At 40.3% G+C, this 27958-nt stretch overlaps 1 protein-coding gene across 2 annotated transcripts; it reads right to left on the reverse strand.

Moving 5' to 3' along the window:
- Positions 1 to 1173: 1173 nt before the first annotated feature.
- RDH10 (retinol dehydrogenase 10) lies at positions 1174 to 26950 on the reverse strand. Of its 2 annotated transcripts, none has more exons than XM_027452352.3 (6): positions 26451 to 26950; positions 25916 to 26145; positions 6410 to 6508; positions 4956 to 5101; positions 4470 to 4601; positions 1174 to 2576 (listed from the first exon to the last, which is right to left on the reverse strand). In XM_027452352.3, exons 1-6 carry the CDS (start codon positions 26734 to 26736, stop codon positions 2453 to 2455), a joined length of 1017 nt encoding a protein of 338 aa, XP_027308153.2. In that variant the 5' UTR covers positions 26737 to 26950; the 3' UTR covers positions 1174 to 2452. The 2 variants fall into 2 exon arrangements, with proteins under 2 accessions (XP_027308153.2, XP_027308152.2); XM_027452351.3 differs by having other exon boundaries at positions 25916 to 26148; positions 26451 to 26949.
- Positions 26951 to 27958: the final 1008 nt, after the last annotated feature.

Here is a 27958-nt window from a genome sequence, read left to right on the forward strand (position 1 = left end):
TTTTGAATTTGTTTTTTTTGAGGCTTGAGTTGAATTTAAGCTGTTTACCATTCTGCAAGACATACCATCCATTTTGTTAAGTTCATAGTCATGGCTGTCTCCAAGATATAAAATTAATCTCAGAGAACCTCCTTAATCAATTCAAGGCATCTGTTACCTCCTTTCTCTATATGCGTCTAATTGACTTTTGAATAGGAAATTCAAAGTTAAGGGTCTGAACCCTTTTAGAAACATGGTCACAGAGGGCTCCAGTCAAACAGTTCAAGAACAGAGATGAACCATATGTTCAGGAATGGTATTGAATTCACAGAAACATATTTGCTAATTAAAATAGAACCTTACATGCCCTAAAATTTGCTTCTTAAGCCAGTCTATTACCATCATAAAATGTCATGTTGCTTTACAGAAACTTGATATTACTGGTCAGCTTTTCATTTCTCCATTTCCATCAGGCTAGTAAGTGTCTTGGGTATCAATATGTCAACTAGAAAAGCTGCTTCTTAGTCTGAGACAGCAATATAGATTAAGACATTTTAGAGGGGAAAAAAAAAGTGCATTAAAATGATGCTGTGTAATGGAATGAAATTTGCTGTACTTACTCTTAGTGACTGTGCTGTAAGAACATGAAGTTAATGACTTCCCCAGGGTCAAATTAAGAGTCTTTTTCAAAAGAGCACGGAATTTGGAATAAGGGCTAATGTAAACAGTTTCTTCTACTTTGGACTATTCTCTAAACAGGCTTAGTTAACAACACTATTCTCCATACAGATAATGGATTTTTTTTATTTTGTATGTTATATATATATATGCAGTAATAACTGCAGTTGTAATGAAACTACATTTACTTTTTAAGGCGTTAAAGCTGCATCCACACCAGACTGTTTTGTGTAGATCTAAATGAAACTCTGTAGAAAACCAAAATGGGTACTTTTCAGAAGCTCTTTGACCAGCTACTTTGTTGATGAGTTTAGAAATGATAGAAAACTGTCAGCTCCTAAAGCCTTATTTCACAGTGCTTATTGATCTACTTCTGAGATTAGACTGTAAACCATGTAGTTGACAAAGTGGATACAGGAATTGAGCAATAAATACGTGAACAGTGTTGATACTAAAGAGCTGGAGCAGGCAAAAGTAGTTTGAAGTAGTCTTTCAAGGAAGCATTCCAATCACTGCTTTAAGGAAAAGGTGGCTCACTTTAATAACCACAGGCATTGGTCACTATTTAACAAGACATTCTAAAAAAGTAATCACAAATTGTCCAATAGTAGTTTACAAGTGGATGGTATACATTAAGATACAGAGGTAGAAGTTCACTTTTACAATGCTTCACTAATACAGATTACCAAATTCAAGGCACAAAATTGTTCGCTTTACAAAAAATACTGTAAAAATGTCGTTTGCTGTTCTACAATGTGAGTACAACTCAAAAAAATCTTTACACCCTTCTATACTCCACATGTAAAGTTGCATCAGGCGTTATTCTATTCTTCCTTTGCTAATAGTTGGCATATGACCAGCAGTTACATAAACAGTTTGTATCTCAGCTGAGTTGCTTTGTCTTTTAGGCACAAGTCCAGTTATAGAAACTTAATACAACAGCTTCCTCAGGGGGTGGGAAAACTCTGTCAGAAGTATGAAGAAGTAGGAAGAAAAGAAATGTATAATCCGTAACAACACGTTGGATTCTGACATATGCAGAGGGAAACAGAAGAGAGCATATTTCAAATCAAGCAACTTGAAAAAAGTCAGTTTAAATCACTGACTGAACTCCTAGAAAGCCAGATGCCCAGTACAGGTTCGCTCAGAGTATTTCTGAGACATTCACTTGCCTTTGAATCGGCAGAGATTTACAAATTTATTTTTATCTTTGTTTAAATAGAACACACACAATTGCTACAAAAGAGAATTACACCACAATTTGGCCATGTGTCCTTTAGAGAGCTTGGGATAATATAGGAAGAGATGCATTCAGAAACCGAGAAACCGTCCTTGAATTTGCTAAAAGGTCGTAAGTAGTAGCTTAAATCTCAAGATTTCCCTCCCTTCCCAAATACCATAGGGAAAAATGAACAGCTTCTGAAACATTGCATCTTCTAGTTGTAGACAGCTCTTATAAACCTTGGCAGGCTGAGGAAGAGATATCACACAGTGCATCCCTACAAGTAGTAGTATGACTAGTTTACTGTACATACAGTGATATTCTAAAGGACAATGGTGGCAGCTACATTGTAAATTCACTTTACCTATCACATTTTCCAAGTACTCTAGTCAGTTTTATTTACAGTATATTTAAAAAAAGAGATTTTTAGAGTTCAATACACAGGTTTAGGACCCAAGAGAATGCCACAGTAAGATGTTGACATTTGCATCTCATAGATGCAAGTGTGCTTCACAATTTACTTATGTAACATTATCATATTCACCTATAAATCTTAGTCCATCCAAACCAGTGTTAAATTCCATTTTTTGCTTCATTGTTGTTTGTAGCCTGTTTCCTTTGAGCAATGAAAGGGTACATACACTTGTCTGCTCCCAAAAACCGATACATGCATACAACTGCTTCAAAGGGCAGAATACTGCAAAAGAGAAGTTATAGAATTGTTAGAAGACAGTATAAAACAAAACCTCCACGTATTATGTACTTGGTCTTCTTAAAAGCACCATAATAGCTATTGTGGGGGCTTCCTAAGAGTCTTAAAGGATTTTTATTTGCCAGGAATACTTACTGAGAAAGCTGAAATTCTAGAGAGTCTGAGCCATAGAGGCAGGCAGAAAGGAAGAAGCAGCTATTTATTCACATGGCTCCAGACTGTATGTTCTGCTGCTTCTTTGCAGGCTTGTTTTAAAGAGATGGGGGCAATTGCACCACAGAAAGCCTACTAAAACCAAAGTTTCTGCTCAAAGCACCATCAACAGAAGTCACCAGGCATTTAGGAAACTCTTTACTTTGGGATTAGTATCAGTTAATGCAATTCTTTGGTTATCAGGTTATCAGATGTCTAACAAGTTTTACACGTGTTCTAAACTCAATCATCCATCCTCAAAGAGAGGTCTGAAGCAAAGAAAGCAATTTCCTTTTTGCCCCCAACAGATAAAATTCCAAGAGTACATGATGAATACCTGGCTATGGACCCTCCCCTCTTTCCTCCATCCACAAAATACTCCTTTTATTTTAAGGGTGTTACTCAGGAGCTCTAGTGAAGGACTAAGATGGGCTTTCCTCAGCCCCTGGAAACAGTGACAGACACTCAATTCAGTGGAAAGCAACACACAGAATCTAGGCATTAGGAGAAAGAATCACTGAAGTAGATGTCGCTGGTACAGGTGTCTTCCCTGGCAGTAGTACTGCTTGTGCAGTAGCCACTGGAGGGCCTTTGATCTAAATGCTGCTGCCTGGGGCATGGATTATGCAGGAACTTTGATCTCCCTGTTGGAAGCTAAAGTGTTGAATGCAAGACAACCCAAAGGGCCTTTGATGTCACTGCTGCTGCAGGAGGCACTGCTTGTAGCACTGAAGTACCCTCTGAGCATCTGGCTAAAGAAGCTAGCTCTTAAAGACAGTAATAGTGATCTCAATTCACTGACAGAAGGGACACGTATATACTCTCTTCCAGGAAAGATGTGAGCAGTCAAGGCCTCTAGTCTTTGGTGATCGTGTCCACCAGGAGGGACTTAAAGCAGAGGAGAACAACTGCTTTGTGAGTAGAATAAAAATCACCAGGACACTCAGTTTCAAACATCCCTTGCAGAAGGCCAGTAAGACAACACTAAATTTTAAAGGTTCCTCCTACACACTAAAGATTAAAAAAACAACAGAACAAACAAAAAATAAAACACCAAAACAGAAACAGAAAAACCTGTACAGTTGTGAAACTGTTTTCTCTAAACTAGTAAATTATGTTGAAACAGTGGAATTGAGCCAACTCCCGTATTACCCTGAATCATTGAAATGGAAGCCTAGTTAAAGATTAAGCGGAGTTCCCATCCAAAACCTGTACTGTGTTAGGACAAAGGAGATAATTCCATTAATTATCCTTTCCTACAGCTCTGCAAATTGGTTCTGAATGTGCAGATTTGCAGCTTGTCTACCATATCACTGTAAGTCCTAAGAGATCTGCAGGCAGGGCTACAGGATCCTTTACTGTAAGCTTCCTCATTCCTAAAGAGGAGTCCACAAAATGGAAGAAAAGTCTGTTGAGGAGAAAAGAAATCTAAGGAGGATGGAAGATAGCAGAAAGGCAAAGCCAGGACGAATGATAATACATAAGATCTCAGTTTTATGGAGCTTTCCGTTAAAGAAACCTACAGTTGTGCAAGCCAAGAAAGAAACAGGAATTATGACAAAAGAGCACCTATGGCCACCCCTATGTGGGTAGGAGGGCATTTATATCTAGAAAGTGGACATGCTCACATATTCCACTAGCATTCTGTTGCTTGTATTACCAACAAACTGGCATTTTAGATATTACCTTTTCATGAAGGTGACCATATACATTAGGCGAGGCGTGCAAATCATTGGCTGGTCTGTAAGGATAGCTCTCATAGCCTGCTTCACACAGTATTCTGGCTTCAAGGGCGGAAGGAAAGGCTCGATTTCTTTTCTGAAATATTTGATTAAGATTGATTAAGAATATATGTAAAGGACTGCCAACCTTAGAGAAGCCCATTAATGCACTTTTTTTTGGAATGCCTCAACAACGTCAAAGGCTTCAACTTTTGTGTTCACTATTCAGTTGAAATAACTTGCCAAAAGGCAAAACTTGTGCTAAGAACAACAGGACAAAAGAAAATCATTGAATTCAGAAGTCTTTTTCTGGAGTTGGGATTACAGATTCCATTAACATATATCAAAACAGACAATATTTATTTTAATATTCTTATGGTAACAAAGTTAAATTACCTTCAAGTATATTTTGCAACACTACATACACGGGAAAAAAATTTTTTACACTCACCTGATCCTGCACCCCCTGAACATTCCTGTATCAACAAGATAAGGGCAGACTAAAGTTGTTTTGATTCCGTCCTTTTCAGCAGCCTTCAATTCATGGCTCAAAGACTCGTGAAAACCTACAGCTCCAAATTTGCTGGCACAATAATCCTGTGTTGGCAATGATTGAGGCAAAAAAAGGCAACTTAAAAAGGACAGATATGAATCGTGTTTAAAGCCAAAACATATTTGATGTGATTCTGCACAGATTTACAAAGCAACAACAAAAGACACCCACTGAATATAGCATAACAAACTCATTTATCACTTCACTTTTAAGGCAATTAGCACAGAACTATGAAAGCAGGAAAGCTGAATGTAGGAGGAGATTATCTGGGATTCAAGTCTTTGAATCAGGCAGGCTCATATGGCAAGTTGCTCTGATTACCAGTTTGCTTAATATTAAATGCTGGAACAAAGGACTAAGAAACTAAATACTACCTAGTGTCAGATTTGAAGAAGCTTGGATATTTGGCAGGGCATAGGTGTAGAAATCTAAAATGCTTTATTTTTTGTTAGTTCAACAGGAGGTATAATGGAGATTTGAGTGTATATGCTTAATTTTCAGAAAATTTTATAGCTTGCTTATCTCATAAAAGTAATAAAAACTGCAGAGACAGCAGTAACATTTAATTTTCAGTTGGATGTGTCCACCTCTGCTGGTCATCACACCCACAGTCTAGGAAATTCTTTCAAGAATTCTCAAGACAACAAATACTCTAAAAACAAATACTCTAAAAAAGCTTTTATTTACACCAGCTTAATTCATTTCTATTAAGAAACACAGCAGGTTAAGATCCTGGATTGAGCCTAAGCCATATGCAAAGAAGCCTACATCTATCTTATGGGGTAATATGACTGTCATTCCATTAGACTCTTTAACTTATTTTCACTAATTGAATACTTTTTGTTCCCATTTGCATTTGTGCTAACGACCCCAAATGCAAGCTAATATGCTCTAATCCTTACTTAGTTTTATGTACCACACAGATTACAGAAACCGTTGTCCTCAAATGGCTGCTAGCAACTAGATGACCTAACACATAACTTGGAGCCTAGTGAAGCAGGTGATCCATATGTTCTGGAAGGAAGGCAGGCAGCCGTTTCCTCACAGAAACAGGAAACAAGAAACATTCTTTTTGAAAATCCTTGCCTTTGCCTTCAGGCTTAGCACTACAGTTCTTGGCAGGAATAGGTAGGTGGACACCTTTCAGGTTACTAAAAATCACCAGGTTGTTCAAAGATCATTCAGCATTCTGAAGTCCTTACCTGTCCTAGGCTTTCATTGGGCACTGTAGATCCCACACACAAGGAGCTGTTTCATGATGTGGTAGTGAGCACCATAACTCCCAAATATCTTTGGAAGATCTGACTTTATTTTATGCTGCTAACACCAAATAAATAAATAGTCTAACAAACCTCCACTCCAGCAGTACTGAACAGTCCCAAGGAACTTGCAACCGTCACGATGTGCCCATGATTCATTTCCAGCATCTTGGGAAGGAATGCTTTAGTTGTCTATGAAATAAAAAACAAAACAAAGAAACACCATGAACATACTACATTAGCTACAGGTGTTCAAAACCTTTATCTCAGTTTGTTATCAAGAATTTAGAAGATCACTGTACAGGTTTTGAACTTGTAAATTTTTCAAAAATACCAAGAGTATCTACAGCATGTTTGTGAATTCAAACAGCAAGGATTATACCTTCAGAAATCCTAAGGTTGAAGGATCAATTGGGCTCAGACATGTTTATTTTTCTGCAAGAGACTAGTTATCAGAAAGAGATAATTTGCCCCTAAAATGGAAGTCACATTTTTTTAAAGACAGAAAAAGGAATGCAAACTGTTTAATTACACCATCCAGTACATCTATGTTAAGATCAGTGCCAATTACAGGTTCTAATTATTGACAGCATGTTTTGTCAGTTAGATATGCTTGGTATTAACCACTTACCAACTTTTACAATAAAGAAGTAGTTACATTTTCCAATAAAGAAGTACTGGAGACAGAAGTTTTGCTGATGTTACCTTTTCCACATAAAATACACTAAAGATGTAATAGTTTAAACCGCTTTCCATCTTTGTTAGTATCCATAAGCATTGCTCTAACTAAAACTAGATGGACACTTCTATTATTAATTCCATATTTTAAAAGGGTTTCAAAGATAAAACAAAATCAAGTGTCAAGATGAAATTATGAATGATTTTAACCACCAATCTTTATGCTTTGATTATCTCAAAGTTTGTTTTAGTTTAAACAACCAAATCAGAGCTAACACCTTTAAAAAATTAAGTGATAAATTGAAGGCAGTTGCTAGATCACCTTTCTTAGAATACCTAGCTGTCATCTGTTTTCTGAAGCTGACTCAATCCTTTCTTTTTTTTTTTTTTTTTTTTTAAATACCAAACAGAACAACATAGATGCTAGAAAACAATTCAGTAGTAAAATCATTTGGTTAGTTACGATTTACTTTGGCTTGTAGATTATCAGCATACTACACTAGATTACTTTTAATCTGCCAAAGAACTTCAAACAATGCTTGTTAATCACAAATGTGTCTAGTTAATAAATCTCGTGGCAGAGCTATTATTCTAACTCTCTCGGAACCACAAATGCTTCGTCCTTCCAGAAACCAGGCCTTCCCATCTAATTTGGATCCAAACCCAAAGCAGGCAAATGCCCCTGAAGTATTTGCTGCTTGCTTAATTGTTGGTCTGAATCGTGTCAGCTGCATTGTTAAAAAGACGTGCAAGCTACAGCTGAATCCATCTAATTCCATTCTTATGCTGTCTGCATTTTCCAATCACAGACGTCAGGACAGTTTTGCTCTAATGATTTTCACATGTTCTTGTACAACGTTTTTGCCTGCAGGTGTTAAATGACTAATCCAGACCTCCTAACACCACACAAAAGACTGTTTTCACTGGACAGCTGGCAGATGATAGAAGATTAACAGACCTCCTGACTCCTTGCCTTTTCTACTGTTGATTCATATAACTCCTAGATTCCGTCATAACCGCATAATGAAGCTAATTATAAAAAATAATCTGAGAGCAAACCGCCTTGCATTTGTTTCTTTCCTCGTGGCAGGGATCATTAAACCTCTTATACAGAGCCTTGGAAAAGAATTTAGTTCACTTGTTAAACTAATCTGTGCCAGGCACACAAAGTTTCAGCCTCTCTTCCCAGGTTGCGTGGCAACACAGCTTAGCCATCCCGGGGCAGCACAGCCTGAAAAAGGTAAGAGCAAAGAGGCAAAACTTCGCTTTGCTCAACTTTTACAGCACGTCGTTCCTCTGCAGCCTGCGTTACACCCCCCGACGCTGACCAGCCTACGTTGGCCCAGATCTTCTGCACCATCCTCATTAGAGAGCCGTGCTCCCAGCTCAGTCCTGCTAACAATTTACTCCCCTCCAGAGCATTAGTCAGCTCCCTGGGCAGTTTCCACTTACGTCTCAGTTATCTGTCCACATCGCATTGGAATGACTGATTGCCACCCCACACTGCCAGAAAGCTTGATAATGCAGGCTGAAGCTCTGCCTGCAAAGCACAGTAAGCACAGAAAGGATGGGCCGCTTGCCTTGGAGTTTGTCTCTTTAGAAGGTGGGGGGGAGAAAGAAGGAAAAGCAGCAGTAACAGGTTTTTTTCCCCACCACTTCCAAAGCACAGATCATTGTTTTCTTCCATTAAACAAACAGCAGGAAAGTGCAAGAAACTTCTTTGGGCTGCTTTTCTATCATCTTCACTATAACACTGCCTTTGTTCCTTCTCCCCTCTTTTTTTTTTTTGGAGGGAGGGAGGGAGGGAAATATGTTGTTCTATAACTGTGCCCATAAATACTTGTACTTACCTATGGCTAAAGATGACCAGAACTTTCACAGGCATAGATATAGACATGGGAAATAATCAAAACAACTGCAGAACAGTAAATCTGAGGAAGCATACACTTAACTGTGCAACGCTCCTTCAAGGGAGCGTAATGATTACAAAGCCTGCGTTTTCAGAGGTTGTGACTAAAGTCACCCGTTTTCAGTCAAGAGCAAACTGGCACATGACGAATGAACTCTGTTAAGGACCTTTGGGGTGATGTCCTCAGAACCAAATAACTTCCAGCAGCAGAACTATGGTCACTTCATGCAACTCATCTCTTCAGAGGCTCTTTACAGCTGCAAAGGAAAAAACGCAGCCACTCTGCTCTGCGGACAATTAGCAATTCATGGAAATCTTCGCATGAAACCTCTGTGTTCTGAAACAGCCCATTCAGAGCAGGGCCCTGTACTTTGTCATGGGACATTATCCTGCTAATCCAGTTAAAACCTGAAGCTAAGGCAGCCTATAAAGATAGTTGCACTATCTTACGTACAAAACTTAGCAGCCAACTATGAACGTCTCAGCTAAATGGATGACAGAGAAAGTCTTTGCTGCCATCCTCCAGCCATCTGCTACAGCTGGGAGCCAGTACTTAAAAAACAAGCGCTGTAAGAGGCAGACACACCCTATCGGGGGACACATTTCCAGTCTCAGAGTAAAGGCTTGCCCACTGCTCCTCCCAGCCTCCTCTGGCTGGGAAAAACAATCCCAAAGTGAAGTTATTCTCTTTCGTGGTATAAGCAATCCCCAAATAAATCAGTGTTCTTACTGAGCTCCTGGCACAGCCCCCTTCCTTGATCAAAGCAGCTTCCTCCATACTCTGGTCCCCAGTTTTTCTGCCTGTTACATAAACCAGACCAACCTAGTTTCTTGTCTCTAGTTTCTTTCAGCTACAGCTACATCTGCCTACCAGACCTGGAGTCTTCTGCGTGCTTGCTGTGCTGCTCAGAAACTAGTTAAGAGTTCGACTGGTTCAGGGGCAAGATGCCTCCTGGGTGGCCTTCCCATCTGGCGTTTGTCTGAACAGGTAGCACGGCCCACATTAGTCTTCCGAGGTGATGCATGGACCTGCTAATCCTCCACAGAAAAAAAGTATTATAAGATGCCAAGCAAGAAATGTGGTATTGTCCATGGCATTAGAGGTCATGAACCAGGCCCCAGAATAATTCAAATCGACTCAAGTGATTTAATCAAGCTATCTGCCTTCGGGTTTGATCCCTTAATTTTGGTTTTACCTCTCACAGCTGCAGAGGAAGACATTTAACTAAAACATTTAAGTACTTAAAGTCAGTACATAGGTCTTTTATTAATGACAAACGTCACACACTTTTTAACACTGAAGAGAAACCAGTGAGTATGGTAAATGAAAGGAATTGTGAAGAATCAGGAAGGATATGAGTGTTTAACACCAAGAAATTGAAGTTAAGCATCCTCTTTATTCAGAATTAGCTCTTTATCTCGCCCCCCACACACACAAAAAAAAAGCATGGTACAAATATGTCATTTCAAACCTGTGTTCCAGGTTAGATAAAGCAGGTAGGTTGGATAGACAGGACATATGAAGCAGTTCTGAATAGAGAGCAGAGCTATTTTTTTTGAGGTCTGATCTTTAAGTTTTATGGAGCCTAAAGACCAATTCCAAACTTTCTAAGCAATTTCCTCCATGCCTCTGAATATACCAGTAAGAACAAACAGTTCCCAGTAGCTGTAACCAAACGTATTTCATATGCACACAGCTTTAATGACTTATTTCTCATAAGTGTGAAACTGAACAAGCGTTTACATGTCACTTCATAGCTTTCATAATCTGTTCTCAACATTTTGGTTTACGGCAAATTAACTTCTAACAGTCTAGCACTTCTTCCCTCCCCTTCCCCAAATTCTTCCGTTCCATTCTTAATGAAACAAAACTCAAAAGATTGTGCAACACAAAGAACAGCACAGCTGCAATGTCAAGACAAATTAGTCTAAACACAGCAAATGAGAATATGAAGAAATACTGTGTTTGGGAAAGTGATTTTTTTAATTAAATTTTGGAGTAATTATTCTTCAAGTAGAAAGCAAGCATCCACAGAAAACAATGTTAGATGTAATGCAGCTCAAGACAATGAATTCTGAATGCAGAAAGCACACCAAAGTGGAAAAGTACATGCTGCCTCATGTTTAGAGACTTGTCTTTATATCAAAGACACAAACAAAGCAGGTACCAACATGTAAGGTCCTTTAAGTTTCTATTTTTCAATATAGTAATTTTTTTTCACACTTTCTGCCTTCTGTCAATGCCCAACAGCCATTTTAAACTATTTTGATGGCATAAACAAGCTGCTTTACTCTAAAGCAGAAATTCCTTTATGCTAAAAGAATAGCTCATTTTCCATATGGCTCCTTCATGTAGGGTAGATGGAGCACAGTTGTTTTTCAGGGGCTGATCAAAAGAGCTGAGATTTTACATCACTGTTATTCCACAAGAGTGGCACGCTGCTATACCAGATATGACATTTCCCCCCAAGCCAAAGCTGTTCGTGACTGCCAGAACAGCCAGATGCATAAACATGTAGAAGGGTGCAACATTTGGGTAACTGCATTGTTTTATCTTCATGAGGCAAAATTGGTGTGATTAGTCAAGGACTCATGCAGAAAGCTCTGGTTAAACCTGGAACTAAGGTACCAGAAATCATAACGGCCTGATGCCACGCGTGTTGGCTAATGCCATGATAGTATTATCACAAAACAATGGAGCCAGTGACAAGAAAATGGTGTTCCAGTTTTTGTCTAAAATGCACGTTACATCCTCTTTCTACCCCACATGGACATTCACTTTCCCTTTCTTCCCATTCCTCACGGATCACAGCAGGACACTGCAGGTTCTCCTGCTTCCACGTTGGACAGTGCACAGTCGCTCACTCCACCACGTACCAAAATTCAGAGATTGCACATGCCTTGACTTCCCTTTCCATGCCTCTAACTGGGAAGTTAGGCACAAAAGTCTGACAAAAGAACACTTCTAACTCTTCCACATACTGGCTGTGCAGCCTAACCCTTAAAGGAGTAGAATAGCACTAATGCACTCCTGCATGTTAAAAAAAACAAGAGAGAGGTGCCTGAAAGGCAGAAAAAAAACACGGCAAGCTTATCAGTAAATATACTAAAGTTATTTTCAGCTACAGTCACACAGCTCATCTTATTTCAGAAGATAACCACTTTAAATACATTTTAAAAACCCTGGGTAAAACTTCGTTTACAGGATTACAGCAAAAGTCACTGCCAAATACTTTTAGAAGAGGTCTTGAAAGTATACCCTAGAACTGTGTAGCTCTCAAAGGAGAATTTAATCACGCTAGAGGTTATAACGTCCAAAATGCCTTCTCAGACACCAAAGCATGCCATTACAAGCCTGGATTTAACTGTTTATTCTCCTTTCAGTTTTTTATTTGGTTCCAATGAGAACTGAGCATAATAATTGGACATTTGCACTATCATCTCAGTTACTTTTTCCGTATTATCTGCAGAACCTTCTTAAATTTAATTATACAAGCACCTCCGAAATACGTGTTTAAGGTGAGATTAGTAACTGTGCCAAGAGTACATTCAAATACCAAGTACTGTGTTGGTCACTAGAGAGACTGCACAGCACACTGGACAGGGCTCTGTCAATAAAATGCTGCATACAGAAGGTAGACAGAAGTCTATAACTACTATTGACCTTGCTAAGGTAAGGGACCAAAATTGTGCCTTGACGTAACAATGTCTCGGCTGGCTGTTTTCAAGAAGGGCTGGGACACCTCTGGATAATTAATCACTGTCTAGGTAAATATTTAAATAGCTGTGGAAATTAGTACTATTTTTGATCTTCAGTTTCTATCCTCAAGAAGCCGTAATGAAAAATAGACCAGAATTATTCAGTTTTCATAAAGTAATTAATTAAATAAAGAAAGCCATGCATTTCTCTGGATTGTTCATGGGTCTACCCGGATCCTTCTATAGTAAAAAGGATCAAGAGGTACATATGACTTCTGCAAGCCAAGCTTCCAGAGACAGCTGTATTAAAAGCATGAAAACAAACTACTCAAGGATTGCCCTCAAGTGTGCCTTGAACAGGTCTTGCGTTCAAAACAAAAAGCTAGAGCTTCCAATATTTCATTTTGAAAGGAGTCCCTTAGTTATATAGCTCCTGGCAGGCAATACAACCTTCAATTTCTCACTAAAGCTTTGCTTGTCCTTCACATAAAAACCCACTGTTTTGGGGCCATGGGGATTCCTTTAATATTGAACTGCTACAGCAGTTAATGCTTAACATACATACAGAGTAATAACGTTCCAGTTGCCTTGCAACCAGAAGCTCATGAAAGAACAAGATAGACTTAAACAGAAGTCTATAACGATGACAAGTAACAAGGAAGCAAAGCCACACACGCGCACACACCAATACTTCGTATGCCCTACATTTGCAGATAGACTGAAACTACAGATAAGATCTATCCAGGTTAAGAGGTGAAGGTAACAAAATAAAGTAAATACCCCGAAGAACTAAGTCACAATGAAAGGCAACACCAGTTAATTTAAAACTGTATTTGATTTACAGAGAAATAAGCATCTTTTTACCTCCCTCCACCTCTGCGTGAAATACTGCTTTGAAGTACATGGAGTCTTCACTTAGTAAAAACATAAGCTATTATTTGAATCACTTGTTTGGTTTTTAATTCATTATTAATTCATGTCAGTAATTAACGTTCCTGTTCTCTCCTCCCTCATGACTGATCCATACACACAAAATCCCCTGCTTCTCAAGAGACGTACTTAGCCAGCTGAGAAGCACTGAAGTTGTACAAAAGTAGGTTAAACTTTATTTATTGAAGTTTATAAGTAGGTTACGTCTGTCATGCCATTTGCTAAAGAAAAAGTATGTTACAGACAAAATTTACATTTCTACATTGCTTAGCATTTGTAGTATTTACGGTCCAATTATAAAATTTCTTGAATTTTCAGTAATAATGGCTACCATTGTTTCCTGGGAATGTTTCAGTTATTGTAGTGGTTCCTCTTACACTGAGTAAACTCGTGCTGAGTGTATCAGAAGAAAGCTGAAACTGAATTAAGTACTTTTCCTTAACCAGAACTTAGTGCCACAAAGCTGTTTACAATGCGTAGACAGTAAAGATAAGATAAGTAATGCTATTCCAAAAAAAAAGAAAAAAAAAGGCACAGGAAACTAATACCACTAGTTATCTCCCAAACATTAATCATTGTTTTCCACTCTTTACTACCAGAACTAATTACGCCATGCCTACGGCAACTGAACCTAGCCTGGCTAAATTGTCTTTTGTATAGTTTGTTAACAGGGCTTAGCTGAAAAAGGGTTGTGTCTACAGAGAGCGGAATATGAAAAGTGGTTAGGAAAGGACATTGCAACAGAAACTTTTGGGACTACTGCCTTATCATGTCACCACATTGTCTCCCCCTCCCCTTTCGTTTAAGGCCTTCATTTCCTGTGATCCTACCCCAAATTGTGCAACTAGGACTAGAGCAGCAAACAGCTTTGTTCTTCCCCTCCTCTGAAGTGCAGGTAAGTACTCAAACATGCTACCTAAATAATACAATTCCTGCTGCAGAAACTTTCTGCTTGAGAGTCAAGATGGAAAAGGTATCATTACCTAAGGCTTATGGTGATCTAGTGCTTATCAAACTCCCGGTTGTCTCACATAAAGCCTTTTGTTCATTCACCATCACAGCAACGCTACTGATTTTGAGTGCACCTTAACCAGGGCAGGGATGTAAGTACATGTACCACAGCTACAAGTAATCCTGATTTCTCCTTAAGAATATTTCACTTTTGTTTAGAGAGGCCACTGGTCTATATGCTTTCTGGGCATGAAGAAGTTCAGGCATTCAAACTGAACTGCCCTTGTTAATTCTATAACAGCAAATGGAAATTTGAGCATTTGTGGTACTGGTCAGCAGTGCCCACCTTTCTGATCCTAAAATCTTTCTTGTGTTCTCTCCTCCTGCTAAGAAACAGATTGTAGATTTAGAATTTCAAGCTTTTAAAATTATTTCCACCCGCAGATGTCAGATCCGTCCTGAAAAGTGTCTGATCCTTCTAATGAGTCTATGTCACCAATAATTCTTGTGGAAGCATCTAGCTACCTTTAATGGACATGATTTTATATATACTACCATACGTGCACATAAACTTACCTACTTAGATTTGCACTTGGCAGATAGCAGCTTGTATAACTTCACATACATGCATCACTACATATCATTATTTAAATCACTGATTATATATTTAGGGCTCTTCTCTCCATTTTTTGTAAATCTGATTTCATGTGGCTACGAAACATGGAGCACCTTCCCTGCTCAAGTCAGCTCCCTGTTCAACAGACCATTTCTCTGCCTCTTGCAGATGAAAAAGTTCATAAGCCATCCGAGACTTTGCATTCTTCATCTCTATGTTAAGTGCAAGTTTATAAACAAAAAATCTCAGCTAGGATGTTTGGAAAGGATGCTGATTCCTGTCACTTCTCTCCTGTATTTGCCCAATACAGAGTTTTGACTGTAATAAATTATCCTGCTCTGTCTGAAATAGTGCCTGTTCTACTTCCACCCTTTCCCCTTAGCTCTTAAGACCTTTCAGATGGAAAGAGAGAGTCCAATGAGGCAGTGCAGAGCTCAGACAGTACAGTCATATTAGATTCACAAAAGCTAGCAATGAGCCTGGGGAAAGACAGTGTATTTGCTTAAGCAGCGCAGAAGAACCAAACATAAGTTGCCAATGGCGTTTGTTGTGTACTTCAAATGTCAAACTAAAATTTAAAGGCAGAGAAGGATTAGTAGTAGGTTAGATACCATGCTAAGTGGGCTGTTGGAGGCTCAGCTATGTGTTTAGTCTGCCTTGTGTTGCAAAACAAGCATGATACAAGCCTAGTCTGAAGTGGGACTTGGGAACAAATGCATACAAGCAGACTTCTCTAGCCAGCACAAATTTAAGGCATAACCAAGCATGAGAACAGAAGGTTTCAGACAAAGTAATCATGCTCAAAAGCTCAACTCCTCCCTCCTGCCCAAAGATATCTTATTAGGCGAGCTGATGTTTATTCTCTACAAACATCTCGTTATACCCTCAGACTATCACAGCTAACAAACCACAATTACCATTCAATTTAAAGCAAGTACTATACAGTTGGCAGCAGCCACTGCAAAATAACATGCAGCTTAAAGAAAGCAAATCCTTCTTGGATCATGTCAGCATTCAAGCTTTCCATATACTCAAGATTAATGCAGACCTCCAAACACCACTGTGACAGCCCAAGTACACTCCTAGAAGTTAAGGGACTTAAGTTACAATCCCAATAGGCAGCCCTTCCAACCTCGTATTCTTCCACAGGCAGATCTGTCAAGTAAAGAAGACCTAATTTGCATTTATTCAAACGTCAAATTTGGACTTACTTTAGAGTTTGCTCGTCAAGCGAAATAAAAAGTTAACAGTTGGCCAATCCTTCCTGCAGAAGTTGGTTTTAAGTCCTGTTGAAGTCAAGTGACTAGAAATTCCACTTTGTTTATATACTGACAAATGGCCGAGTCAAAGGATTTGTGGTGTTTCAGAGCAATGTTGACATTAGTGTAACAAACACGTTAGTCCCTCACCTTCATTAGCACAAGTTTGTAGCAAATGTCCAACCATTTGGAGAGAAGTTATTTATTGCCAGCTATTTGATAATCTTGACAAAAAAATGAAAACATGCCTCTATGAGTCAGTGAAAAATCCACATAAATTCATGTTAGCACAAGTATTAGATAAGAGCTCAGAATATTCTGTTCAGTGAACAAGAACACAATCCAACTTCCAAATACACATTTTTCTTCAGCTTGCCATAAGCTTAGTCATCTTCTGGAATATTTAGTAAAGCTTAGTATTTTAGTCTGCATGTTTCCAAGGAATTACTAGAGAACAGTACTGTCAGAACTACTTATGGAAAATATGAAGTCATCACTCATGTTTTACAATTTATGTAACAGGCGTTTCAAGAAGTGGCTAAACAGAAAAAAAAAAAGTCTCGATTTTTACAGACACCTTAAGGCAGTACCTCCACAGTTCTGCTATCACTAGGCAATATCTGCACGCATATGAAGGCTGAGTCACTTCACTCATCCTTCCCAACACGGTAACTAAGTCATTGTTTCAAATCAATTACTTTATGAAAGGGAAAGTGATTATGCCATAACAATATCTCGTAAGAGGAACAAGATTAGAAGGAGAGCTTCCCTCTTCACTTAATAGTCTTACTTATTGGCACCAGAAAAATAAAGAAGCGTTTACAATGGAATTAAAATTTAGCTTAAAGTGTGTTTAGGAACCAGTAAGACCCTACTAGAAGGCTCTAACTTACTGTGAAGTAACTCACTGAATGAGTAACACTTTTAAAACATACAGAGCTAGGAGGTTTTTAAAATACAGAGAGTGGAAACACTTCTCCCTACTATCCCAAAAAAAGGGTTTGGGAAAAAAAAAAGAAGTCTTAGCAGGTAAATTTTTGCTTCATAAGCCAATAAATGCTACAAAGATGAAAACTGCAGCTAATGCAGTGACGGAAACAGTGGCTAATACAGCTTCCAAAAATTCCGCTTGCACAGGCATTATACAAAACACCAGCAAACTACTCACTTTCTGAGGGAGTAGATACTCACTTTCTAAGCAGAGATTTACTTCCTTTCTTCACCTTTCCCTGGAAACTAAGCTCATTTTCCACAAGCTGAAACACAGCTATGGCCTGTTTTTCCCACACTGAAACAGTAGTAGCACAACTGATTTCCGGAGTAGACAAACAGTGCAGGAGGCATAGAGATCATTGCTTTCTATGGTACGCAACAGCAATGACAGTATCGGTGCAAAGCAATAAGCTAGAGCTGTTAGCACAACAGAAAACTAACCTACCTGCATCTAAGGGTTTTTAATAGTAATTAAAATAGTGCTCTCTCTCTAGAAACCAAGGCGTAACATTCAGACTTATGATGGTGACAGATTTACTATAGCTTGGAAACATTAATGCCTATTTAAATATTTTAAACCTGTAAATCCTATCTGTTCTAGAAAATCTCTTTAAGAATGAGGTTTCATTAGACAGCTGTAGAGATCCTGTCCACTGCCACACAATTTTATTCTGTTCCTCCCCACCCTTTCCCCAACACCTAATGAGGTGATTCTAGTCTTGGAACAGAAATACTAATCAGTTTAACCAAGCAAACAAATAGCTTTCCCCTGCACCCTCTAGACAGGTTAGCAAGCTGAACTGGCTCACCCAAGGATCAGATGAATACCAAAACCAGTGCAAGGTAAGATGAAGATTTAAGGGATGGTCCCATGTGTCAGCTTGCCACCACTAAGCTCCCTTGAAGTTTCATCATAAATCAACACAAATTTTGGACAAGTTACAAGCATATGCTCAAGTGCTTTTACAAACTAATGCTGTGAGGGGAGTGCTTGAGAAGCTGTCACGCAAGTTCAAACAGATGGCAGAAGTGACCAGGGCACATTTAGGTGCAGAATTCAACAGCCAAACAAACTTGAATTTCAAAAGGCTCACGCCACGGCACTCACCTCTGCTCCACAGCTGTTCCTGCATTCCTTGGCCTATAACGCCCTCCCCTCCCAATCGTGATAACTCACTTGTGTCAAGTGTTAATTTGACCGGCATATAAATCATTATCCTAATACAATTATTTACAAGAACAAAGTGCTCATTCAGAAGTTTTAAGCACCGATGTAAATCTCTTCCCCATTTGTGGCATATCTTCTTTCAAACTAAACCCTCAGGAACAGAGATTCTACCAGTCTATGCCCACTCATTGACACTGTAACTTTATTTTGAGAGACTTTTTCTCTTTCCTTTAATGAGCAGGCTAAGACCACCACAGGTATGAGCACATAGCATCGTATGCTATTCACCATCTTCCCTATGCAGAAAGACTCGGAACATTTTTCACAAAAGACAGACAGGTCTCAATAACTCAATTTTACCATTAGTGTGAATAGCCAGAAAACCCTGAAGGCTGGGGAGCATGGTTTATCAAATAAATGAGCGCTGTAGAAAGATTTAGTATTACAGATGCATAACAAAGGCTCCCCCTCAAACAAACAAACAAAAATCCACCAAAACAAAACAAAAAACACAGAAGTGAAATCAAAGCATGAGAAGCATTGGGAAACAATAACACTTTCCAGCTGATAAAGATAAAAGTAGAGAAGATTTTAAAAGTGTGGTGCTAAAAATGGCAGGGATGGCGCTAGGAAACACAACATTCGTCTTTCCTCGACCTGTCTAGCCAGGGTAACTGATGACACTTGGAACTACCAAAAAGGATTGCTAACCCACACAGTTCATTTAAGACAGGGCTGAGGCAATGATGAAAAGACTGGGTTAGCAAGACACTTAGGCACATCATAATTAAGATTGCTTTTCTCTATATTTGAGCACACAAACCCATCTGTCTTCTGGAAGTGTGCTATAGTTACTTGGTTATTACAGAAAGGTAATAACGTACTAAGATCTCATTAACATTAGCTGCTTTTTGTAAAATTAAAGATGCTCTTTGCAGATAGAGGACTCTGTAACTTTAAAATCTTTTGTACCTGATCACCCCATTGCTGTCCTATTCTGCACAGGACAAGGAAGACACACACATCATCTTTTATACTAGGTATTTTTTGCAACAGCGAAGAGGCACCTCTCCACTTCTAAACTAGGTTAGGCACCATCATGGCAAACATTACTGCTCCATTCAAGGTTTCCCACCTCCCCAAACTCTTCACATGCACCACTATAATATCAGATCAAAGTCAGTGCAGAGGTTTTTGCTTATTCAGCTGACTTAACTCATTCTGTAAGAAGGAGGAATTTAATCACCACACTGATCGCTCACCCAGGACTGTTTCTTCAGAGCAGATTAGCAATTCTGAAAGCACTGATACACTTTGCTGACAAGTCTCTAACCCTCAGAAAAAGGCACAGGAGACAAGTTGTGAGATTATCCCAAGTACCTGACCTCTGGCAAGCTATATTGCACTTCCATCTTTATTTTAAAAGACTGTAGAATTGAAAGCCACTAATAATTGACTAATACTTTGAATACATCTCAAATAGTTTAAGAAGTCTTGGCACGTCCTCTCATGTCTCCCCTTAATTGGACTTTCACATTGCTTTTCTGTGAAATATATTACTGCTTTCATCTAAACTCTGCAACCTTCAGCAAGTTAAGCACCTGGAAGTAACTGGCTGACCGCATGGCACGCTACTGGCACAGGCACTCACCTACAGGCAACAAACAATCCAAAGGTTGCAACGTGAGAATCTTTATTTCCTGTTGTTTGAGTCCAAGTTCCACGCACCTTTCAAACGATGCAGCAAATTCATTTCCAAAGTGTGACTGAGCACAGCCACCACAAGAGCTCGGTGTAATTGAAGCAGTTGAAGGAAGACCTGCTGAACGGTCATTTCAGATTTGTGTCTGATTTTTGTCCCAGGTTCACTTTACACCATTACAGGGAAGAGAAATGCATGAATTCAACTGCTGCTTGAACAGAGGTTTGTCTGTGTTCTCTACCATGCAAGTAAGATTGCCTAGCACAGAACGTGTTTGTATGAAAGCTGATGTTGTAATACATTCAAAGAATCTTTGATACACTACCCTTATGGAAGTGTTGGTAATTCAACAAAATTCAAGAGTTCTATGAGCTGTTTCATTCAGACTCCTTGACGTGTGTCTACTCATTTACCATCAAGATACTATAGACAATGGAAAGCCATGTCTGAAAAGGCTCAGTAGACTTCAGGGAGTACACTTCAGTAATTTGTGGAACAGCTACAGCTCAGCTGACAGCACTCTGGATTTTCAATTGTCTGTGCTTGAGTTCACACGATTCCTACAGATGGCAAACTACGGGTTGTTTTTTCACTGCATGACTTAAGACCAACCTACCTATCCATCCCAACGTGCTTAATTATGCTCGCTGACTCTGCAGATGACTACACTGTCTGAAGACTCATTTTTATCCTTACTTGTGTCTACTCTGGAAGCGATGTAAAATCCTTCCCAAATATTACATATTGAGGTGCCTGAATCAGATGTGCTTTTTTTGTTGTTGTTGTTTTTCCCAAAAGGATCAGAAAATTGCAAAGCCTTCAGTAAAACTAGCTCATTTTTTGAAAGTGATCACTATAATATGAATGTGGCTACAAGGCTGAATTACAGATGTGATATACAGGTAATCAATTATTATAAAGCAGAAGATTTCAAGTTGGTAACAACTGTGCTCATCTACCAGGAATGTGTCCATAAGATACATCTATGAGGAAAGCTCCAAGCCAGTTTCATGCCAACTGAAGTTTCAGAAATATTATTTCCACACATTTTATTTTCTAAAACTTAAGTATGTTGCTACATAAGAACAGAAAATGTAGTTTTCTAGAGCATGAATCTGGAAGACAGTATTTTCCTCAACTGATAAAAAATTTCCTTGAGAAATAAACCCAAGAACATATGAATTACAGAACCATGCTGAAGCTGCAAGTTGTAAGTACGGCCAATACCCGTTTCCATAGGGAAGACAGACTGCTTTTGGTTCATATTTGTTACCCAGCATGCTACCACATCATATGAAACACATGTGCTGTCTAGGGTAATTTACTGGTGGCATGTAATTGGAATCATTTTGCAAGGGAAGAGTTAGTTTTGATGACACTTTTTGGATCACATACACATGGTTTGGCTTGAACTTGATCCAACTCATTTTTCAAAGAATAAAAAAAAGTCAAGAAAACTCAAGCTTCGTAAGTAAACTTATGCTTCTTTGGATACGTTACAATGAAATTAAAACAAATTAAAGCAGCTAATTCAACTCAACCGAAATGCTAAGTACAGCTAGCTGGCATGTTAGTAGAGTACTGTGTGTACCTTTGATCGTAAACACTAGAATTCTCAAAATGAACACAAACCAAACTGCTGTGCCAATGGTCTACAAATGATTTGTCCTGGTTTAGTTTCAGATAGCAACTTGATCTAATTGTCTCTTCTACAGAAGTGACAGCATGCACACAATGTGCAACATTTCCACATTTAAGCTGAAGAAAAACTACACATATAAGGGAGATTTATTGAAGACCAGGGAACTTGGAGAGGTTAGAACACCACTACTTACGGAATAAGCCACTTATTTTTCCAAGGTTTTAGCAAGTCTTTCAGTCTAATTAGACTACAGTAGTTGCATGAATATGTATTCGATTTAGTTAATCCTTCAACTTCCATTAACTTTTTCTTTCCAAGGTACATTTAAATTCAGGGGATTACATAGTCCAAAATATCTGAGTTATTTTAGCAATATTCCCCTTTTTACTCAGTATTTATCTCTTCCTGTTATCAGCGTTAGACTGCCAAAGAGACTTTTTACATCCCTGCAAAGATAAATTTATAGGCATAACTTCAAGAATAGAGTAGTTTGTAAGTGAATGAGCAGCACTCAGAGTAAGGCAGCAGTACACAAGTCTGGGCCGTAGTCTTTCACTATGCCTTTTTTTTTTTTTTTTTTTAATATGACAGAGCTAGAGCTAAATGCTTTTGCTTCCCCCTTTTGGTAAGTTGAAGAGAACTCATCTAGCAAGATTGCTTCACAATGAGAATTTTAGAGGCTTCACATGACAGGGAAACACAGAAGTGATACCACTGTTCTCTCAGAGCTGGATACTAAAGATCTGCTGTACAGAAGGACCTTCATATCACTGACCTCAGTGGTGCCTGACTTGCATTGCCTTGCCCCTAATCCCCCACCATGAGCCCCTATTCAACATTTGACTCTAGAAGAATTTCCCAAGAACTATGCTGATGTATAATATTAATATCTACTTATTCAGCAGTAGCTTTAAAACCTTATATTCAGGAAGAATAATAGGTACAAGATCTCAATCTGTTCTGAAGTAATTTGTACAATAGCTTTTCTGTTCTGTGATCTATAACACAGTAAGTTGGTACTTCACTTTAAAGCTTTATTGCAAAACTGTAAGAACAAACAGAAGTATTTCTATTTTTTTTTTTGCTTAAAATTCATTAAGCAACAATTTAATCTTGAACTAACTTAACACTCAACATTTTTTTTTAGATCTGGATTCTGACATACAGGAAGAGAACTCTGTGGTCTGCAGAAGTTCAGTTCCAGTAATTGACAAGTGCAGCCAAGTAACTTATTATTCTCACAACAGACTGGCAGGAAAGATACTGTTACATTACAGCTACAGTTTTATGCATCTGCAAATTATAGTATAAACCAGAGCTGGCTTGTTTCAAACCGAGAATGGATTTTGTCCCTGTGTTTTCAATATCAGAAGCATTTGAGTTATCACAGCATGAAATAACAGGTTTTTAATACTGCAATGGATTTTATGCTGTGGAAATTGCTACATGATGCAGTGGCGACATGTTTATACAGAACACACATAGGAAGGCTTACACAAATCATGGATGTCAGCAAAATGGAAAGCATCTGTTTAGGCTGTGGCATGCTGCTAAAGCTCTCCTTACTGCCAGTTTGGGATACAGTACGCAGCCCAGTCAGAGTCCCCATAGCAAGCCAGTGGGACTTTTGTCTTGCTGCCTGCTGCAGAGGTTGGGCAGCCTTTGGATCATAGCTGGTAACACTGAACAAATTTGGTTCACCTGCACTCTGCACAGAGAGCAGGCAACCAGCCTCATTTCAGAGAGTTCAGGGAGAACAACACCATAGTCCCATTTGCCATTTTTAATACAGAAGCACATGGAGGCTTGATAAGTGATCAAGGAAAAACAATCCTGTATTATACAGGAGAAGAAAAACAAGATCCAGGAAGCACAGACACTGAAATACAGAGCAATGTTACATGGAAGATCCTTGTCTTTATGAAATCCATTTACAGCTTTTTGGATGAAACACCCTCCAAGAATAGTTAAAAGTCTACATAATACTCCAGAGCATTCACTTTGCTTTTGGACCACCAGTTTAGCTGACACGGAAAAGTCTAGCTGCATAAGACTTCACACATCTAGACACATTGTTTTATTTAAGTCAGCATTGACTTGCAAAAAAAAAAAAAAATTGGCTTCAAATCAGCTGATTCAGATGATACCTTATGAATTAAGTATTTTTTTTTTTTTTTTAAATAGAAGTCCACCCACTGTTGGTCAAGCCAACCTTTTCTGGGATCAGGAAGGGGAAGACTAGGAAAAAAGCTTTGTAGCAGCAAGAAAATAAATAAAAGGAAAAAGCAAAGCAGGACACAGGATCTGCAGGAAGCATACGTATGAACAGATCCTCAAGTAAATATAAAGGGTGTTGACTGCTCCTTAGAAGCTTATGCCAAGGCATGAATTTTCACAGTTCAGATCTAACCATACCTTTTTGGATTTAAAAAAAATTAAAGTCACTTTACACTAACATTTAGAGATGAATGAAACTTATGGAAAAACAATCATAGTGATCCTAGACTAAGTTTAGTTTTATATTACTGTAAAAAGACAGAACACACAGGGTGCTTTATAAAGGTCTCTGAAACAATGTTATAAATAAGTGTATGACTTCGGCCTGAAGGAAGAACAGCTGGAAAATTTAGGATCCTCCCATATTTTAATTCATGGTGATGTCATAATTTAGAGTTCTTGGAAACTTTGTCAATTCTGCTTTTAAACCACATCAATAACAGTCATTAAATCTAGTGTACATCTCTGTTTGCTTAAGCATCAGCTTAACTTTTATAAAGGGGAACATGCAGAACTTTTAGCTGTTGTAGGAAGTCCTATGAGCATTTTCATCACTTTCCAAATTGCCTTAAAACATACTTTAAGGTTTAGGAGTTTCTAAACACAATCTCATGTGCATTGAAGTTTAAGCATTCTCTCAGCAATGCTTTACAATACATTGGAAAAAGACTGCTCTGCCATTAAGTGTTTCACAGAACAGATTTGAAGGGGGCTCCTTTAGGGTTATGAAACAGCTTGAAGCCTCCACATTAGAAACCCAGGTCTGATAGGTCCGTCTAAGTTTTGAAGATGAGGAATTATACAGAATTTTATTATCAAAAAGGTAAGAACAGACAAGAAAGCTCAAGTTGAAGTATATTTCAGATTGCCTAATCCTTTGATTGTTATGCAAGTGTATTTCATAACCTTATTTGAGGGACCAAAGAACAGTTCTAATACTAACAATAGGCTCGATCTGACAGCTAATGCTAACCCAAGTGTGCATTGTGCCCTCCTTCGACATAGTAATTTATATAACTCCACACTACAGTGAGCTTAAAAATAAAACACACATGAAAACAGGACTTAGGGAGAAAAGAAGAATGAGATCAGATAACTTCTCCTTAATTAGTAACTGCTACTTACAAAGACAGTATCACCTCAGAATCCACTTTAAAGGTTTCTCTTACTTCCACTGGCAGCCCCAGGATAGAGCTATGAGGACAAATACGCAGAATTCCTGAAAGAGTGTTCTTGGCTTGATTTCTTGAGAGATCTTTTGCCTTTACTCTCAGCCTTCAAAAGGAAGGGTTTGCCTCCAAGGCAATTTAAGCAAGATTTCCAACAGATTTTTTAATAAGTATTTTTTTTCCAGAAGTGTTTAAGTTCACTACTGTAACCATTATTAAAACAGCATTTTAAAGCTGCTAACGTACTAGTATAAAGCTACAGGAGGAGGGGAGTGAAGTCATTCATTAACAGTAGCAACCTTTAAGCAGATTCAGAGGTTACGGTTGCAAAAGACTTCATGCCCAGGACTACATAAGAGGGCATGAGATTTTAAACTCCAGATTCTAGGAGGACATTGTTGATTTAGGGCTATTTATTAATAACTGTAATACCCACCATTCCTGCTAGACAGAAAGTTAAATTAAAGAATAAGAAACCTGCAAAGTAGCCAGCTTGCAGATTAAAGGGAACAAGTGCAAAACCCAAGAAGACAGGAGTTAGGCAACAACAGTTAATTTCCTAAAATTAAGTGACAAAAAGGGCAGCAGAAAGAAGTTTATAGTTACCCAGAAATGTGCGTGACAGTTGACCATCATGGTCCTCTCGATAAGCTCATCGGGACACTCCAGGAGATGGTGCCCGGAGACCACGCCGGCGTTGTTAACCAGGACAGACACCTCGCCAACCTCTTTGCGGACCCTCTCTGCTGTCGAGTAGACATTTTCTCTCTTGCCCACATCGCAGGTGTACGTGTAAACCTGCAAGCCGCAATGGGGCAGCGCATCTTTTTCTCCATCTACTAAGGAACACAGACAAGAGAACAACAGGAGCCTTACTTGGGTTCCAAGAGGCGAACTGAGAGTTGAGCGGAAAGCGCGAGCCGGCTTCCATCGGGCTCAATAAACTTGGGCACAGCGGTGCCACGGGGAAGGACGAAGAACTCAGAGTTTTGCTGTCGCTGCCAGGTCTGAAGGACGCCCCGTGCCCTCCTGGAGCTGCCCCATGCCCGGGGGGGACCCTCGGGCACGGCGGCTGCGGGAAGGGGAAGGGAAGAGGCACAGGTGAGCTGCGGGGGACATCGTGGGGGACCCCCCCGCTTACCTTTGGGTGCGCTGGCGGTCTCGGCGAGCTCGCGGTAGATGTGCCGCACCATGCCCGCCGTCTCCTCGTTGCTCTGCGTGTTGATGTCCCACAGCACCAGCAGCGCCCGGCGCCGGGCGAACTCGAGGGCGAAGAGGCGGCCCAGGCCGCTGCCCGCCCCGGTGATGAGGCACACCTGCCCGGCCACGCTCTTCTCCTTGGGCCGCACCAGCCACTTGGCGGCGGCCAGCACGAAAGCCCAGAGCACCCGGAAGGTCACCACGAAGAGCTCCAGCAGGATGTTCATGCTGCCGGCCCCGAGCCCCCGCCGCGCGGCTCCGACACCCGGGGCCGCCCCCGCCTGCGATCAGGAGCCCGGCACGGCACGGCACGGGACGGGACGCCCCGCACGGAGCCCGGCACCGCCGCCCCGGCCCCGCACAGCCAGCCCGGGGAACGAGCCCCAGCACGGCTCCAGCCGCCCGCCCCGACCGCCCGCGGCCCCGCTGCTGGCAGTGAGCATCTTGCTCGCTCGGCGCCCTATATAGGGCGGGCCGGGCGGGCGGGAGGGCTCCTCCTCCCCGGCTCCCCGGCCCTCCCCCGGGCCGCTCCGCCTTCCCGGGACCCCCACACCCCCGCCCAGCCCAGCCCAGCCCAGCCCAGCCCCGCCGCTCGGGGGCCGGCGGCTGCGAGGCGGAGCCGGTGCCGGTGTCCCCCACCCCTCAGGGACTACATGTCCCGGCGTGCACCGCGCCGCCCCCGCAGCGCCATCTTGAGGCGAGGTTCGGGGTGCGGGGTTTGGGGGAGTTGACGGGGAGGTGGAGGTGGGGATGCGGTGGCGTGGGTCTGGTTTCTCCTAGAGAGATCTGGGTGCCCGCGTCCTGAGCTGTTTTTTTTTCTTCTCGGTGGATAAAGTGAAATCTCTTCGTTAAAAGAGTGCAAAATCTTTTCGGTGCTTAAAGGGGACTTATAAAAAAGATGAAGGGCGGCTCTTTGCTCAGACAGGACGAGGCGGAACTGTTTCAAACTAAAAGAGGAGAGGTTTAGATGAGACGTTAGGAAGAAATTCTTCACTCAGAGAGCAGTGAGGCCCTGGCACAGGCTGCCCAGAGAAGCTGTGGCTGCCCCATCCCTGGAGGTGCCCAAGGCCAGGCTGGATGGGGCTTTGGGCAGCCTGGGCTGGTGGGAGGTGTCCCTGCCCATGGCAGGGAGTTGGAACTGGGTGGTCTTTAACGTCCCTTCCAACCCAAACCATTCTATGAATCTATAATTCCTTATACTTAAGGTATTTTAAGTCTTTTATTATCTATTTGTGAGCTGATAGGTTTTAATCACCCCATTCGTTACAGCTTTAACGAGACCAAATGACACGAGCTGCTGCGTTAGAACAAAACAACGCTATTCTACGAACATCATCGCTAATGCAGCTGCCACCCGGCACCTCTGTACGCAGGCAGCAAATAACCCAGCAGATGCCGACCGCCCTCAGCCCGGCTGCCCGCTCTTTTATTGCCACACCGAACAGTTCT

Source organism: Anas platyrhynchos, chromosome 2, assembly GCF_047663525.1.
Source record: "Anas platyrhynchos isolate ZD024472 breed Pekin duck chromosome 2, IASCAAS_PekinDuck_T2T, whole genome shotgun sequence".
Classification (NCBI taxonomy): Eukaryota; Metazoa; Chordata; class Aves; order Anseriformes; family Anatidae; genus Anas; species Anas platyrhynchos.

Bases quoted from the DNA above. Each gene is read 5' to 3' on its own strand.
- RDH10 (XM_027452351.3), bottom strand. From the start codon at position 26,736: ATGAACATCCTGCTGGAGCTCTTCGTGGTGACCTTCCGGGTGCTCTGG. The intron at 5,102-6,409 runs GTTTGTTAGACT...TTGCCAACACAG, and splicing joins TCAGTACTGCTGGAGTGGAG to GATTATTGTGCCAGCAAATT. The intron at 2,577-4,469 runs GTAATATCTAAA...TCTCTTTTGCAG, and splicing joins ATGGTCACCTTCATGAAAAG to TATTCTGCCCTTTGAAGCAG.